General features: G+C 47.0%; 1 protein-coding gene across 1 annotated transcript; it reads left to right on the forward strand.

Annotated features, from left to right (window-relative positions):
- The first annotated feature begins 16,329 nt into the window (after positions 1 to 16,329).
- Positions 16,330 to 17,874, forward strand: LOC137525954 (E3 ubiquitin/ISG15 ligase TRIM25-like). Its single transcript, XM_068247164.1, has one exon. The coding sequence runs from the start codon at positions 16,330 to 16,332 to the stop codon at positions 17,872 to 17,874; it is 1,545 nt and encodes a 514-aa protein (XP_068103265.1).
- The last annotated feature ends 490 nt before the right edge of the window (positions 17,875 to 18,364 follow it).

Consider the following 18,364-nt stretch of genomic DNA (forward strand, 5'->3'; position numbering starts at 1 on the left):
TAAGAGGCAACGGGCGGGGATCACTCACCTTTTCCGCGTTCCAAAGTGCGCTCCACTGACATCACTTCCTGCAACGCCGTCCACTTACAATACAGTGGGCGGCGTTGCAGGAAGTGACATCAGTGGAGCGCTTGCTGGAACGCAAAGGAAGGTGATTGATCCCAGCCCATTGCCTCTTAATCTATACACTGGTACTTAACTATTTACAGCTGGAGGTGGAGCGCAGATCGGGGGACCCAGGCGAGGGAGGGGGTGGTACCGACCCCCCTCCCCACCGCTAGGCCCAATACCCCCTTTCTGCCAGCTCGGCGGGCGGCCCCCCACCCACGGACAGGCCCAGATGTGCCGCCTGAGGCAAATGTTTCACCCCGCCTCATGAGTGGGCCGGCCCTGATCATAGGCCCGGTGCACACCAAAACCCGCTAGCAGATCCGCAAAACGTTAGCAGATTTTTAAACGCTTTTTTTTTTTCTTTTTCTGAGGCGTTTTGTGGATTGCTGCTGCAGGTTTCAGTGTAGTACATTTCATATATTGTTTATTTATTTATTTGTTGTATTTATAAAGCGCCAACATATTACGCAGCGCTGGACATTAATTTAGGTTACAGACAATATTTAGGGGTGACAAACAGCAATATGACAATACAGGAATACAAGAAAACCAGATCACACACCATAGTATGAGTACAAGGTAATGCTTAGTCAGTCACTGGATGGGAGCATGGAGATTAGGCAAGTTAGGTTCACTCAAATGCATAGCATGGATGTACAGTAATGGAGGTGCATGATCAGGTAGGACACAAAAGGAGTGAGGACCCTGCCCAAAGGCTTACAATCTAGAGGGAGAGGTAGGGACACGAGAGGTAGGGGACCAGAGTTCGGCTGTGGGTTTAGAGCAATTGTGAGGGGTGGTAGGCAAGAGTGAAAAGGTGAGTTTTGAGGGCCTTCTTGAAGGTGTTGAAGGAGGGGGCTGCCCTAATGGGTGGAGGTAGGGAGTTCCATAGTGTCGGAGTGGCTCTTGAGAAGTCTTGGAGGCGTGCATGGGACTGGGTGATGCGGGGGACGGTCAGGCGAAGTTCATTGGAGGAGCGGAGTGAGCGGCTTGGTGTGTATCTCTGAGTAAGATCAGAAATGTAGGTTGGACAGGTTTTGTGGATGGATTTGTAGGTCAGACACAATATCTTGAATCTGATTCTGGACTGGATAGGAAGCCAGTGGAGGGATTCACGGAGGGGAGCCGCCCTGGTGGAGTGATGGGAGGGGTGGATAATTCTGGCAGCCGCATTCATGATGGACTGCAGTGGGGCTATTCGGGTCTTAGGGAGTCCAGACAGAAGGGCATTGCAGTAGTCGAGGCGGGAAATTATGAGGGCATGGATGAGGAGTTTGGTGGTGGCAGGGGTCAGGAAAGGGCGAATCTTACAGATGTTATGAAGGTGGAAGTTGCAGGACTTTGTGAGGTTTTGGATGTTGGGAGTGAAGGAGAGTGCGGAGTCCAGGGTGACACCCAGACAGCGGGCTTGAGAGGTAGGGTGAATAGTAGTGTGGTTAACAGTGACCTGCACATCTGGGAGGTCCAGGGATGACCCGGGTGGGAAGATCATAAATTCCGTTTTGTCTAGATTTAGTTTTAGGAACCTAGCGGACATCCAGGAGGAGATGGCAGATAGGCAGGAGGAGACCTTGTCCATGGTAGTGGTGGATATGTCAGGGGTGTGGAGATAGATTTGGGTGTCATCTGCATACAGATGATAGTTAAAACCCATGGAGGAGATAACCTTGCCAATGGAGGATGTGTATAGGGAGAACAGTAGGGGGCCAAGGACCGAGCCTTGGGGGACTCCCACTGAGAGGTGGTTGGGGGTGGACGAGGACTCATTGAAGGAGGTCGTGAAGGAGCGGTTGGAGAGGTAGGATGAAAGCCAGGTCAGGGCGAGATCGTGAATGCCCATGGATTGGAGGGACTGGAGGAGTAGGGGATGATCTACTGTATCAAAAGCTGCTGAAAGGTCAAGGAGGAGGAGAATGGTATATTTACCTTCAGCTTTAGCTAAGGCAAGGTCATTTACCACTTTGGTGAGAGCCGTTTCGGTTGAGTGGGCAGGCCGAAATCCAGATTGCAGTGGGTCTAGTAGTGAGTTGGCATTGAGGTACTGGGTCAGGCGTTTGTGAACCAGACGCTCAAGGAGTTTTGAGGCGAAGGGGAGGAGGGAGATCGGGCGGTAGTTGGAGGGTAGCGAGGGGTCGAGGGAGGGTTTCTTGAGCAGAGGCAGTACAGTGGCCTGCTTGAAGTCTGAGGGGAAGGTGCCTGTGGATAGGGAGAGGTTAAACATGGTAGTGAGGACTGGGACCAGATCCGTGAAGTGAGGCTGAAGTAGATCAGAAGGGATAGGGTCAAGGGGGGAGGTAGTGGTATGGGAAGTCTGCAGTAGGTGGTTGACCTCCTCAGTGGTAGTAGGAGTGAAGGAGGTGAGGGGAGAATAGGGTGGAGAAGGAGTAGGTTGTGAGCAGGTGGGAGGTGAAGATTGAAGATTGGATATTTCCTGACGGATGGAGACTATTTTGTTGGTGAAGTGGGTGGCTAAATCTGTGGCAGAGAGGGAGGAAACAGAAGGTGGGGGGGTGGGTTTAAGCAGGGAGTTGAAGGTGCTAAAAAGACGCCGGGGATTGGAAGCTTGTGCTCCGATGAGCTTGGTAAAGTATTCCTGCTTCGCATGAGCAAGGGCAGTGTGGAACTGCTGCAGGTTAGTCTTGTACTGTAGGAAATCCTGGTTTAGTCGAGTTTTCCGCCATTTTCGTTCAGTGGCGCGTGTTTCCCTCTGGAGGTTGTTACAGTAAAGCTGTTACTGAACAGCTTCTGTAATAAAACCGCCTGGCAAACCACTCTGATCTGCCGTTTTTCAGAGCGGTTTGCGTTTTTCCTATACTTAACATTGAGGCAGAAACGCCTCTGCAATCCAAAAAATGCCTCACCCGGGAGGATTTGTTTCTGCAAAACGCCTCCCGCTGTGGTGTGCACACCCCCATTGAAATACATTACCCCAGTGTATCCGCAAGCGGCTGCAGAAACGCTCTAAAAGCCGCTCGGTGTGCCCCAGCCCATAGTGGGAATTGCTAAAGGATAAATGTTGGCAAATACAATTGTAGTCATGTGCTGTGCTGTGAGTTTTGACTTATGGAGGTTGCCATATGTATTTCTTTTTAAACAATACCAGTTGCCTGGTAGTCCTGCTGATCTATTTGGCTGCAGTAGTGACTGAATCACACCAGGAACAAGCATGCAGCTAATCTATTCAGATCTGACAATCATGTCAGAAACACCTGATCTGCTGCATGCTTGTTCAGGGTCTATGGCTAAATGTATTAGAGGCAGAGGGATGAGCAGGACAGCCAGACAATGTGCTCTATTCTCAATCATTTTCCGCATGCAGAAATGCAGTAGAGGTAAATTACCAACTGAAATAAGATCTTGAAATTCACAATTTTATGCATGGTTTTCCTGCATGCATTAAAAGTACTTGGTGATATATTATGCTTCCCGTTGACTTAAATGGAGTCTGGAGCCTTAAAGAGACACTGAAGCGAAAAAAAATTATGATATTATGATTTGTATGTGTAGTACAGCTAAGAAATAAAACATTAAGATCAGATACATCAGTGTAATTGTTTCCAGTACAGGAAGAGTTGAGAAACTCCAGTTGTTATCTCTATGCAAACAAGCCATTAAGCTCTGGACTAAGGCCCAGTGCACACCAAAACCGCTAGCAGATCGTCAAAATGCTAGCGGTTTTGGGAGCAGAGAGCAGATATTTGGCCGGGTGCACACCAAGCGGATTTTGTATGCGATCCACCAGCCGCATCAGCCAGTGAAAAAGCTTGGCTATTGTATTTCAATGTGTGGTGCACACCGGCGGTTTGAGGTTTTTTAGCAAATCGCAAACGCGCAGCAGGAGGCGCATTTGCGGCTTGGCAAAAACCTCAAACCGCCGGTGTGCACCATCCCATTGCAATACATTAGCCAAGCATTTTTCCAGGCGGATGCGGCCGGCGGATCGCTCCAAAAACCGCTCGGTGTGCACTGGGCCTAAGTTAGTTGTGGAGAGGGCTGTTATCTGACTTTTATTATCTCAACTGTTCCTGGACTATTTACTTTTCCTCTGCTAGAGGAGAGGTCATTACTTCACAGACTGCTCTGAAAGACTCATTTTGAATGCTGAGTGTTGTGTAATCTGCACATATTATAGAATGATGCAATGTTAGAAAACACACTATATACCTGAAAATAAAAGTATGAGAATATTTTCTTTGCTGCTAATCTTCTAGTAATTATTCATAGTACACAACTAATTCATTATATCATATATTTTTTTTTTTTCGCTTCAGTGTCTCTTTAAGCACTGTGTTTGGACTTTACTTTTTCTTTTTTTTTTTTTTTGCAACTTCTTTCTGCATGGTGTCTGCATGTTTCCCCAATTTTATTACGCATTGTTCCGCATGTGGAATTTTTAGTGAATATGGAAAAAAAAATGCAGAAATTATCACTGCTGAAAATATAGCGGTAAAAAATCCCTTACCACATGGGTGATTGTGAGTAGAACCCAATGTGCATTATTTAAAAGGCAATAAACAGGTCAGCCTCCATATTGAAGTGGCAAAAAGTGTGTTTTTTTTTTTTTTTTGTTTTTTTTTTTTTTTTTGTTTTTTTTTTTCAGGTGGGCCCCAAGCCTAATACCTTTTTTTTAATTTGAAGTGGCCATTTTTGCCACCTTCATGTAGTATGAAGGTCAACAGATTTATCTTTCTAAGGCCTAGTGCACACCAGAGCGGTTCTGCTGCGGCTGCGGATATGCTTGGGTAATGTATTTCAATGGGCTGGTGCACACCAGAGCGGGAGGCGTTTTGCAGAAACGCATACTCCTGGGCTGCTGCAGATTTTGGATTGCGGAGGTGTTTCTGCCTCAATGTTAAGTACAGGAAAAACGCAAACCGCTCTGAAAAACGGCAGATCAGAGCGGTTTGCCAGGCGTTTTTGTTACAGTAGCTGTTCAGTAACAGCTTTACTGTAACAATACATGAAATCTACTACACCAAAAACGCTTCACAAAACCGCAAAACGCTATCTGAAACGCTACAGAAAAAGAAGAAAAAGCGTTTCAAAATCTGCTAGCATTTTGCGGATCTGCTAGCAGTTTTTGGTGTGCACCAGGCCTATGAGCAGATTGTGTAGATAAGCTATTGTGCTACAGGGAGGTGGTAACATTGGTCAGTGATTGGCCACTCAAAGTTGAAGGTTATGCTTTGTGTTGTGTTAGGTTATGTAAATTTGTGTAGTGCATTCTATTATAAAGTTCAATCCTTTTAACAGTTATGACCTGTTCCTGAACGTACACAAATGTACTACTCCTCCAACCGTTACCTAGTAATCTGTAGTATTGTTAGAAACAAGTAGGAAGGCAGGTGGCACTGCAGCAGTGTTTAGCCAGCATGGAAGGGGATTAGGCAGGTAGAACACACCTCACCCCAGGGGCGTCTCTAGCCAGTTTGTCACTCCAGGCGAGAAAACCTGTGGTGCCCCCTGATGAAAATAATCATAACGCGGCAATGTTTCACCATAAAGTAAAAGTAATGCTGCAATCTTTCACCAGAAAATAATCATAATGCAGCAATGATTCACTTAAAATATTCGTAATGCAGGCAATCTTTCACCAGAAAATAACTGACGCAGCAATGATTCATCATAAAATAATCTGTATGTGGCCAGCGTTCCCCAGGAAATAATCTGTATGTGGCCAGCGTTCCCCAGGAAATAATCTGTATGTGGCCAGCGTTCAGCAGGAAATAATCTGTATGTGGCCAGCGTTCAGCAGGAAATAATCTGTATGTGGCCAGCGTTCAGCAGGAAATAATCTGTATGTGGCCAGCGTTCCCCAGGAAATAATCTGTATGTGGCCAGCGTTCAGCAGGAAATAATCTGTATGTGGCCAGCGTTCCCCAGGAAATAATCTGTATGTGGCCAGCGTTCAGCAGGAAATAATCTGTATGTGGCCAGCGTTCAGCAGGAAATAATCTGTATGTGGCCAGCGTTCAGCAGGAAATAATCTGTATGTGGCCAGCGTTCAGCAGGAAATAATCTGTATGTGGCCAGCGTTCCCCAGGAAATAATCTGTATGTGGCCAGCGTTCAGCAGGAAATAATCTGTATGTGGCCAGCGTTCAGCAGGAAATAATCTGTATGTGGCCAGCGTTCAGCAGGAAATAATCTGTATGTGGCCAGCGTTCAGCAGGAAATAATCTGTATGTGGCCAGCGTTCCCCAGGAAATAATCTGTATGTGGCCAGCGTTCCCCAGGAAATAATCTGTATGTGGCCAGCGTTCCCCAGGAAATAATCTGTATGTGGCCAGCGTTCAGCAGGAAATAATCTGTATGTGGCCAGCGTTCAGCAGGAAATAATCTGTATGTGGCCAGCGTTCAGCAGGAAATAATCTGTATGTGGCCAGCGTTCAGCAGGAAATAATCTGTATGTGGCCAGCGTTCAGCAGGAAATAATCTGTATGTGGCCAGCGTTCCCCAGGAAATAATCTGTATGTGGCCAGCGTTCCCCAGGAAATAATCTGTATGTGGCCAGCGTTCACCAGGAAATAATCTGTATGTGGCCAGCGTTCAGCAGGAAATAATCTGTATGTGGCCAGCGTTCCCCAGGAAATAATCGTATGTGGCCAGCATTCCCCAGGAAATAATCTGTATGTGGCCAGCGTTCAGCAGGAAATAATCTGTATGTGGCCAGCGTTCAGCAGGAAATAATCTGTATGTGGCCAGCGTTCACCAGGAAATAATCTGTATGTGGCCAGCGTTCAGCAGGAAATCTGTATGTGGCCAGCGTTCAGCAGGAAATAATCTGTATGTGGCCAGCATTCCCCAGGAAATAATCTGTATGTGGCCAGCGTTCAGCAGGAAATAATCTGTATGTGGCCAGCGTTCAGCAGGAAATAATCTGTATGTGGCCAGCGTTCACCAGGAAATAATCTGTATGTGGCCAGCGTTCAGCAGGAAATGTTCTGTATGTGGCCAGCGTTCAGCAGGAAATAATCTGTATGTGGCCAGCATTCCCCAGGAAATAATCTGTATGTGGCCAGCGTTCAGCAGGAAATAATCTGTATGTGGCCAGCATTCCCCAGGAAATAATCGTATGTGGCCAGCATTCCCCAGGAAATCTAATGCAGGAATGTGGATAAAGGTTAAAATCATAATTAATTTGGCTTAACTCATAGGGGGCAACAAATGGTAAAAAAAGATTTTAATAGAACCAGACACAGGAATCATTACCTTAGACCCAATCAAAGGAGGAGAACATGGGGCCATATTCTATTTCAGGTGATAAGAAGCTTGCAGATGCAAGCTACTTATCACCTTGCCATCGCACGAGGATTACCGGCAAATCCTATTGCTGATTTCCTTCGTGCGATGGCCGATCGATAGGGAGCATTACTCAGGCGAAAGCCTGAGCGATGCTCCCTTTTACTGGGAGATGGGGTGGTGCTGTCCTTCAGCTCCTCACATAGTTGTGCCGGCCCACCCCACTGAAATCGCAGGGCCAGCCACAGAGCTGGGACAAGGTCCTCCAGCACCCAAGGCTGAAACACCAAAGTGCGCCCCTCCATCCCTCCCACCTCAGCTGTCACACACTGATTGCTATTAGACTAAGAAGCCCCACAGGGCCCACAACCTCCCCAACACCTTAATATCTAGTTATCTGGCTTGCAGTCACTGCCATGTATCCCCTTTTCTTATTTCTTTCTGCTTCAAACACAATTAGGAATGATAGCTGAATTGTGCGCCCCCTTCTACACTGCGCCCTGAGGCTGGAGCCTCTCCAGCCTATGCCTCGGCCCGGCCCTGGCCAGCCAGGTGAGGGGGCATATAATACCAAGAGGGCACGCCACTTACTATGAGGGTCTCACCTCTGCAGACTGTGTGCAGCAGCATGTGTGTCACAGTCTCCCTCTGAGTCCTGCCCAGACCCACACAGCAGGCATGATGCTATATGCCTATATTCTTCCATATCTATACTATGCAGCCTAGAGGAGCCACTGCCTGCCAAGTGGGGGTGGTGGGGGGACTCAGGGCCAGCCAGGGGGGCATATAACAATTGTCAAGTGCAGAGGGCACTCACTGTGAGGTGTCGCCCCTGCAGATAGTGTGTTTGCACAGAGTAGCGCAGCCGGCGGTGGCACTGGTCCTGGTGCGCCGTCACACGATGCGTTCCAGCGCTTGTGACAGGCGGGGGGCGGAGTCAGGGGTGGCGCCGCACGTATAAACAAACTAACGTGCGGCCGCTCGCTCTGCAGAGAGAGAGAGAGGGGGCGGACCAGTAGGGGGCGGCACCGCACGTAAAAGCTGACTAGCGTGCGGCTGCTCGCTCTGGGAGAGGGCGGATCAGTAGGTGGGACAGGCTGAGCTGCCTGTCACAGCTGGCTGCGTGACCTGAGTAATGAAAAAAATAAAAAATAACACACACACACCGTGGCGACCGGCGAGAGAGCGCCCACCTCTACCCACGGCGCGCTAGGCCAAAATTTATTGTTGCCTGGTGACAGCAACGGCCATGCCTCACCCACAGACCACAGTGTTGTAACTTGCGTGCTCTGATCCAAGGGAAGTACATACATGGAAGAAGGAATGAGAGGCACTGCAACGTACATTTATTCTTCGAAAAGTGAGGCACAGTCCGAATGCATAAATACAAGACAGTAGTACGGCATACATGGACATACCGGTGCTCAGAGGTGTGACGGTGGGTGCTGGGCACTGCTTGCCTGACAGCCATTTTGCGCTGTCACGCTTCTACGGAGGCGATCTGTAGTATCATGCATCTACAACCCGTATGCTGGAATCAGGCAGATAGACAGATCAGGTGCCGATTCTGCATACAGCTAAGGGGTGAGTTGGTGTTCTCAGTGTGTCATTATAGTTTATGGTTGTGCTCCGTTAAGCAGGTGGTGGCAAGCAATTGAAATTGTGTGTGTTGTGAGTCCTTGGGGAGTCAGAAAGCTCCTCTCGGCTAGTTGGTTCATAAATCACAAATCCATGTATGGGCGTCTATGCGCATAGTTTCAGAGTTTCTGAATCCGAAGTGATTAACCCGATCACGTATCGGCCATCGTGGTCTGTGACCCCCATCTGGCTACAATAGTGGGTGGGGTTGGGAAAGGCAGGATTTATGCATACATATGAACTGGCCGCTGGTAGACTAGGGCGTAGGATACAGCCGATATATGGTTTACCCTGCTGCTGCACAAGTTCCCGGAGGCGTTAATTACTATTCCCCCTCCAGGTCCACGTGGATAGTGGGGAATTGCAGTATTTTCAAAGCAACATCAGCTCCATCATCTGACGGCGCCAAAGTAACTGTGCGCCGCTATAGCCGTAATTCCTGTTACAGCCTATGGTGGCACCGGCTGCGCCCAAATCTCCTGTGCTGTAATTACAGCGCTCGAAATCCCCAACTTACTTGCGGCTTCCCTTCCATGTGCAGCCCCTTCTTCCATATCTTACATGCATGTAAAGCAGCCCCTTCAGTTATATACATACAGATCCCTTGAACAGCAGCAACTCCCTATGTCTATATAGTGCTCCTTATTTGAAGCTTCCATATTCAATCTGCAGCCTCTTCTTCCATATGCAGTTATCCCTCTTCCATGTTCAGCCGCCCCTTGGCCAGCTGCTGCCCAAGGCCTAGGCCTCTAAAGGCTCATACACACATCAGACCATAGTCTTTGGAAAGGCAAGATCACAGACCAATGTTACCCCCTTCCATGTAGTATGAGAGCCATACCTACACAGTCTATTCTATGGAGCTGAACTCCCCATCAGACAGAAATCTTTGCAAGATGCTGCACACACAGATGCTGTAGACATTCAAAAGATCAGTATCTGCAAACTGTTCTTGCCAAAGATCCGTTCCTGCAAATTGCATTCATAGTCTGAGATCTGCAGATCATCATACACACCTTGTTTAACAGACCTTCATCTGCAGATCAGATCCACCAAGATGTATTTTCAGATCTGCAGATGATTGTCTGATCTGCAGATGAATGTCAGTTAAACAAGGTGTGTATGATGATCTGCAGATCTCAGACTATGAATGCAATTTGCAGGAACGGATCTTTGGCAAGAACAGTTTGCAGATACTGATCTTTTGTGTCTGTACAGCATCTTTGTGTGCAGCATCTTGCAAAGATTTCTGTCTGATGGGGAGTTCAGCTCCATAGAATAGACTGTGTAGGTATGGCTCTCATACTACATGGAAGGGGGTAAAATTGGTCTGTGATCTTTCATTTTCCAAAGACTATGGTCTGATGTGTGTATGTGGCCTAAGGCCTTTCTAGAAATCTGAAGGTGGGGGCCCATCTGGCTTCTATACTGGTGTGGGAGGGAGCACATTATTTAACCACTCTGCGACCACCTAATGCAGGATGACAGCCAAAGAGTGGCTCTTTTGTTCCTCGATCACGCGAGGAGCAAGATTAGATGGAAGATCCAGTAGCTATAAATGGCTGCAAAGATCAGCCTGCCAGCAGCGGTAGCAAGGCTGTACATTTGTCTTGTCACCAACTGTCCCTCTGGGCTCACAATCTAATCGCTGTAGTGTAAGGCCAATTTAGGATGAAGAGGATGAATAAAAATTTTAAATGTGACCAAAAGAAAGGTCTATCAGTGAGAAGAAAAGGAAGTAAAATTAATTTTGGGTGGTAAGTTGTATGGCCGAGTAATAAACTGTTAAAGCTGTGAAGTGTAGAATTGTAAAAAAATGGGCAGGTCACTCGGGGGGGGGGGGGGGAAGGGGTGGTATAAACCTCTGGGGCTCAAGTGGTTAATGTAGAGGGGCGGGTCAAATTGCACATCGGAGCCCCAGGATCTGAAGCTATGCCACTGGCAGTGGCGGCTCCAGGAAAAATTTTTTAGGGGGTGCTATGCAGGTGCTGGACCAATTTCTGGGGTAGCTAACGATCTGCGGTGTGCGAAGTGGGTGTGGCTACAACCTGCAAAAAAAATTGGACATGGTCATGACCGGATGAGGGTGGGGCTAACTGTAATTTAAAGTGAACCCAGGGTGAGAGTGATATGGAGGCTGCCATATTTATTTCATTTTAAACCATTCTAGTTGCCTGGCAGCCCTGCTGATCTATTTGGCTGCAGTAGTGCTTGTTACACCAGAAACAAGCATGCAGCTAATCTTGTCACTTCTGACAATATTGTCAGAAACCCCTGACCTGCTGCATGCTTGTTCAGGGTCTATGGTTGAAAGAATTAGAGGCAGAGGACCAACACGGCAGCCAGGCAGCTGGTATTGCTTAAAAGGAGATAAATATGGCAGCCTCAATATTATTCTCACCTCGGGTTCCCTTTAAAAGTACAACGCAAAGACAGAGGGCCCAAGTTTTGGTGACCCTTTCCCCAGAAAATTCACATAATTGTGCAGGTTTTCTCAAGAAAATACACGTAATGTGAGCAGATTTGAACAAAAAACACGTTATATGACCCCAATATGCACAATCGTTAGCAGACATGACCCCAATATGCACAATCGTTAGCAGATATGACCCCAATCAGCAGCACCACCTGAAAAAGAAAAGAGAAACCCATTTACTCACCTACAGTCAGAAGACCTCCTGTCCCGACCTCCTTGTGGCGCGCAGCTCCCACGATCCTCTTCCTGCCTGCATTACCCGCCGAGCAGGGCTACGGGAAAATGGCCGCCCAAAGCCCTGCACTGCAGACTCCAAGTCTTCTGAGCAGGGCTTCGGGCGGCCCTCTTACCGTAGCCTTGCTCTGCTGCTTCGGGCTGCCGCTGTGAACTGACTCGGCGTCTCTTAGACGCCTGAAGTCCACGCCAGGGGGTGCTTTGGGGGTGCTTGGACAATTCTAGGGGGTGCCCTGGCGCCGCCCATGGCCACTGGTAAAGTGTGTTTACGTTGGAAGTGAGGCACTGTGTGATGACACGATTGGAGGCAACTTTTTGGCAATGTTGCGGTGCGATCTACCAATTGAGCACACAAAGTTCAAAAAGTGAACCAGAATTCCCACCTGCATGTCACAAGAAACTGCATGATTAAGTAGTGACTTCTTGACTGAATGGAAATGCTTTATTGCATTGAACTTGCATGGGTAAAAACAAGGCGTGGCCACAATAGCCACCTGTCATGGTGTAGACATAATAGGCTGGCAAGGCTCCAATAATTATGTATAATGGCCAATAATAATGTACCATAATCAGCATAAAGTGACTGGTGCAACGGAAGCAGGAAATTTGGGCGCATGAGGCAGGTGGACAAAAAGGGCGCCGCCATTCACTCCCATAATAAATATCGTTTAAATCGGCGCCCAACAGGAAAAAAGGGCGCCGGAGAAAAATAACGTTTTAAAAACGGCGCCCGGAGACTTTTAATGTTTTATAACTGTTTCTCATGATTACACATTATTTAATGATTTATAATTTTTAAAACATTATTTTTAAACGAAAAACAGTACAATATTTTTTAAAACATTACTTTTAAACGAAAAACCGCACCATATTTTTTTAAAACGTTATTAATTCTTATCACAGGGGGGTCTTAGGGTTAGGCACCAACAGGGGGGTCTTAGGGTTAGGCACCAACAGGGGGGTCTTAGGGTTAGGCACCAACAGGGGGGTCTTAGGGTTAGGCACCAACAGGGGGGTCTTAGGGTTAGGCACCAACAGGGGGGTCTTAGGGTTAGGCACCAACAGGGGGGTCTTAGGGTTAGGCACCAACAGGGGGGTCTTAGGGTTAGGCACCAACAGGGGGGTCTTAGGGTTAGGCACCAACAGGGGGGTCTTAGGGTTAGGCACCAACAGGGGGGTCTTAGGGTTAGGCACCAACAGGGGGGTCTTAGGGTTAGGCACCAACAGGGGGGTCTAGGGGTTAGGGATAGGTACAGGGAGGGTTCTGTGTGAGAGTAGGGTTAGGTATAGCTTTAGTAAAATTCTTATTAATGTTTTATAAAACGTTATTATAAATTTCAATTTTTAAACAGGGAAGATTAACGTTTTTAAAATTGCCGATTTTATACACATTAATGATTTATAACTTTATAAAACATTATTTTTAAACGAAATATAACACAATTTTTTTTAAACGTTATTCATGATTATCTTTTAAAACCCTGCGCCCTTTTTTCCCGGCGCCCTTTTTTAACGTACGCGGTGCAACATAGATTTAACTATGGCATAAAAATTAAAGAGAAACCGTAACCAAGAATTGAACTTCATCGCAGGCAGTAGCTGATACCCCTTTTCCTATGAGAAGTCTTTCCTTTTTACAAACAGATATTGTGGTGAAACCCCTCCCACAGTGTGATGTCAGCGCCTCACAGCATTGAGGTACTGACATCACACTGTGGGAGCCTTGTTGCATTGCGGAAAATAACAGCTGTTGACAACTGCCAAAAAGCAGCAGCAGCATCTCCTTCCAGTGACATTACCTGCCAGTAGTAAAAATGTCCCCATGTGATAAATGTCAGAATGTAAGTCAGGGAGAGGAAAGATTTTACAATAAGTATAAATGATTTAGTCAGTGTTTGCTCAATTATTGTAAAATTAAGCACTTTTTTTATTGCATTATTTTCACTGGAGTAGAATAATCATAATAATAATCATAATCATCTTTGACTAGAGATGGCCGAACCTCCGATTTTTCAGTTTTGTGAACTCCGTTCTCGAACCTCCGCAAACGTATGCAAACTTTCGCGAACCGCAGTAGACTTCAATGGGGAGGTGAACTTTGAAAACTAGAAACATTTATGCTGGCCACTAAAGTGATGGAAAAGATGTTTCAAGGGGTCTAACATCATTTTTGCATGGCGGAGTGGGATAGATGCCAAAAGTCCTGGGGAAAAATCAGGATTTGACGCATAGCAGTGTTTTAAGGGCAGAAATCACATTGCATGCTAAATTGGAGGCCTAAAGTGCTTTAAAACGTCTTGCATGTGTATACATCAATCAGATAGTGTAAGTAGTGTACTGCTTCACACTGACACACCAAACTCACTGTGTAACGCACCGCAAACAGCTGTTTGTGTAGTGACGGCTGTGCTGGACTGGTGCGCACCAGGGTGAGAGTGCAGGCGGTTTTCAATCCCATATGGTCGCCAGGCTGATGTAGCTCAATGACAAAACAGTGACTGTCCAGCTGATCGAATTTGGTCTGTCCACAATGAAGCAACAACCTTCTCTTTTGTGTACATCTCCCCCCCCCCCCCCCTCCCCCGAGACACTTATATAGCCCTCGGTCATTGCATTCATTGCTTAAATCTCTGGGAAGTTTACTACTTTGGGTCTCTCTGACCCCGGAGTAGTATGCCTGCGTTGCCCGGCGGAGCGCGTCCTAGATCGCGCTCCGTTTGCCGAGCACTTTCTGCGCATGTGCGTGACGTCATGCACGACGTTACGCTCATACGCAGAGAGTGCCCGGCAACAGGAGCGCGATTTCCCCCCCCAAGAGATGTTCGCCCGGCTAACCGTTCGCCACATCACTGATTGTGATATCCAATCCCCTTCACCACGGCAAGGTAATGATCATGAAGGGGAATTGACACATGTACATGCCGTTTTGTTGTTGCAGCCGCAGTGCAGCCAGAAAAATTAGGCAGGCATGTACACGCACCAGGAAAAAATTATTATAGACGCTGCTAGCAGCAGCCTTAAAAATTCTGGACCTTGTTGTTGGTGGTGGCGGAGAAGACAGTCAAGCCGCCTGCAGGCAGAGATGCTGTGTGGGGACCGACTTAGTCTTGGGTCAGGCAGTCACACGGCGTGCAGGCAGAGATGCTGTGTGTGGGGACCGACTTAGTCTTGGGTCAGGCAGTCACACGGCGTGCAGGCAGAGATGCTATGTGTGGGGACTGACTTAGTCTTCGGGCAGGCCTGACCGTGCTTTGCAGACCAGGCATCCGTGGTCAGATGGACCCTTTACCCAACGCTGTGTTCCAGAGATGACACCACTTGCCTTTCAACATAACAGTACAGGGTAGGAATCGTGTTTTTTTTAAGAAATAATTGCGGCCTGGTATCTTGCACTGCGGTGTGTGCCTTTGCTTTTGTGTGCTGCTTTTCCTCAGGTGGTCATCCCATTGCAGTTTGTGCTTTGTAATCATGTGCCTTCGTAAGGTAGTTGTCCCTACGCGGGTCTTGGTCTTTCCACGGCTCAATTTTCGGTGGCAGAGAGTACAGATGGCATTGCTCTCATCTGAGGCACGCACACAAAATTTGCACACCGCTGAGCCCTGGGATGATGGCACTTTGGTGATGGCTGCCGACAGTGTTAAGTGGGGTGCCAGAATCAGAGCAGGAGGAGGAAGATATGTCACGCTTCTGTGCGGAAGCTGAGGAAGATGAGGTGTTAGTCAACTAAGTCCTGACAATATTGGGGGTTGATGGCACATGCCTTCTTCTGAACACTACTTTTTTTTTTTTTTTTTTGGGCTGCACGAAATCACGACAGTGCGACCTCGAACAGGCCTGCCTCTGGCTCTGCCTCTTGTTCTGTCCATATTGGGGGGAGGAGGGGGGGAATAAAATGAAAGGTATGCACTGACTTGACTAATACAATGTACAGTCACACAGGTGCAGTGAAAGGTAGCAGAGAATACAATGTGCAGTTAACAATTATGCTCGGACTGGTATACTAAACAGCGTGCGGTCACACAGGTGCAGTGAACAGGTATGCAGGGACCAGAAATGACTGGGTGGTATTAACAATGCGTGCGCTCCCGTAGGTAGGTGCAGTGATTGGTATTACAAATGTGCAGCTGCCTGTCACACACACAGGTAATCACTGAATGTGCTGGGCCTGGCAGTGGCACAGTAGGAATTACCAAGGCTGTCTATGCAACACAAGTGTCTACAAGAGCCTAACTAAGCTTTCCCTATAGCTCTCCCTGCAGCAGATCTCCCTTCTCTAATTAATTACTGCAGGCACACGAGTGAGTGAAATGCCTGACGCTGCCTGCCTTTTATAAGGGGGGGGGGGGGCCTCCAGAAGGAAGTGTAGCTTGATTGGCTACAATGTGCCTGCTGACTGTGATGTAGAGGGTCAAACTTGACCCTAATGATGCACTATGGGGCGAATTGAACTTCCAGAAAAGTTTGCGGTTCCCTGTGATCGCAAACCGTTCGGGCCATCTCTAGTTTTGACCTTATTATTTCAATATTATACAATACATCAATTTTTGAAAGTTATCATTATCCATTTTATGATCTCTTATTAAATTATATTTTACAATTATTATTGTCCCCTCTTATTTCATAGTACCAATGGCTGATCTAAGAGAGAATGAAATCTGTGTCATCTGCCTGGAAAGTTACAAGGATCAGGTCATGCTTTCATGTGGTCACAGCTTCTGCCGTATTTGTATAACGTCTGCATTGGATGTCCAAGAAGAGTCCAGAGTCTACACATGTCCAGTATGCAAGGCTGAACATCAACGGCACCATCTGCTGGTGGTGAATGAAAAGCTGCACGGCGCATTGACCTATTTCCACGCATCTCCGCCACAGAGGAGCGCCATCTTCTGTACAGACTGCATCAAGTTCCGTGTGCCCGCTGTGAAGTCGTGTCTGCAGTGCGAGATCTCCATGTGTGAGGAACATATGACTGGCCACAAAAGGTTCCTGGATCACATGTTAACTCCACCCTTGGCTAATTTTGAGGACATGAGATGCACCATCCATGGAGAGCTCTTGAAATATTACTGCTTGGGAGATGGGGCCTGTATCTGCCTGTCCTGTCTTCTAGATGGTCCACATAATGGTCATGATGTGGAGGATCTAGATCAGGCTCTAATGAATAAGCAGGAGAGGCTGAACAATGCCTTTGAGGGTCAATTTCTAAAAAGAGAAACGGTTAATAAGAGAATACGAAATCTGCAGCACCACAAGAGAAGGGTAGAAGAAAAGGCAATTGAAGAACAGAAAAGATTAGATGCTGTGTTTGACACTATCAGGAGAGGACTAATATATTTAGAAAGAAAAGGCATGTCCATTATCTCCAATCAGGTAGAAAAGATCGGACATTCCCTCTGTATACAGATAGAAGATCTGAAGGCTCAGAGGGAGGAGCTGTCCAAGAAGATGAGTCACACTGAGAAGCTATGTAACATGACCGACCAAATATCTGTCCTGCAAGCTCCAGAGCTGGACTCAGAAGATGATCTAGAAGACGAGAAGCCCTTTGTTCCCTTGGACCACGCTCTCCTTTCAATAACCTTGTATCGGTCCATAAGGCATATCTTCTATTACGTACTGTCACAGAGCAAATTCTGTATAGAAGAATTACCAGATCTGATACTAAATGAGGACACTGCTGATGAACTTGTGGCTGTAACTATGGACTTTAAATTAGCATTCATTTCAGAACAATATAACGTAAGACCTCACTTCCCAGGGAGATTCAAAGATTTCAGTCAGGTGATGAGTGTCCAGAGTTTCTCGAAAGGAACCTGCTACTGGGAGGTGGAAATCAGCCACTGCCGACTCGTGGACATTGGGATGTGCTACCCCAGTATGCCGAGGGAAGGGTGGGAGTCTGTGATTGGACGTAACGTCTTCTCTTGGGGGATACGTCTTGATTTTGACGATTATTACGCTTGCCATGACAGTTATATAGATGACTTACAGGCCGTTCCTGAGAGGGACTTTGTCAAGATAGGAATTTATTTAGATTATGAAAGTGGAATTTTGTCTTTTTACCAACTAACAGACCCTATCAAACGCTTTTATACCTTCGTGGCCAATTTCACGGAGCCTCTGCATGCGGTGTTGGGAATAGATGACGAGGCCTGGGTGAGGTTCTTAAACTAACTGGCTAGATTTGGGTAAAGAGCAGCAGTGCCAATGTGGAACTGTTTGACGAAGTCCTGTTGGATATTGGAGAGTTAGGATGGGGGTGTACATAAAATTTAAAAAAACAAAACTATTGTCCACAATGAAAATTTCACACAATAAAACTGGCTCTGCTAATTTGGATCTCCATTTTACTTTTCAACTAACAAATTCTTCGCTGAGGACTTCTTGTGAAGAAAGCTTCCATAGGGACAGGGATACCCCATTACTTGGAGTGCTTTTCCACTTCTGAGTCTCCCGTCTGTTTCCTGCATGTTAATTTAGATGGGGAATCACAGCCTATTGAAATAAAATTTCAAACGGTCCATAAGTTTTTAAATAAGGCTGTTTATTTTCACATCAAGTGCCAGATGTTCATTCAGCAAACCAACGTGACATTCAGGAGAGCCTCTATGCATAGGCAGTACAGGCCATTGCCTGGAGTGCCAATGGTTCTGCGGGGCGCCAT

The sequence above is a fragment of the Hyperolius riggenbachi genome, chromosome 7 (assembly GCF_040937935.1).
Source record: "Hyperolius riggenbachi isolate aHypRig1 chromosome 7, aHypRig1.pri, whole genome shotgun sequence".
NCBI lineage: Eukaryota > Metazoa > Chordata > Amphibia > Anura > Hyperoliidae > Hyperolius > Hyperolius riggenbachi.

Excerpts from the sequence above, each read along its gene's own strand:
- LOC137525954 (XM_068247164.1), top strand. The coding sequence starts at position 16,330 with ATGGCTGATCTAAGAGAGAATGAAATCTGTGTCATCTGCCTGGAAAGT.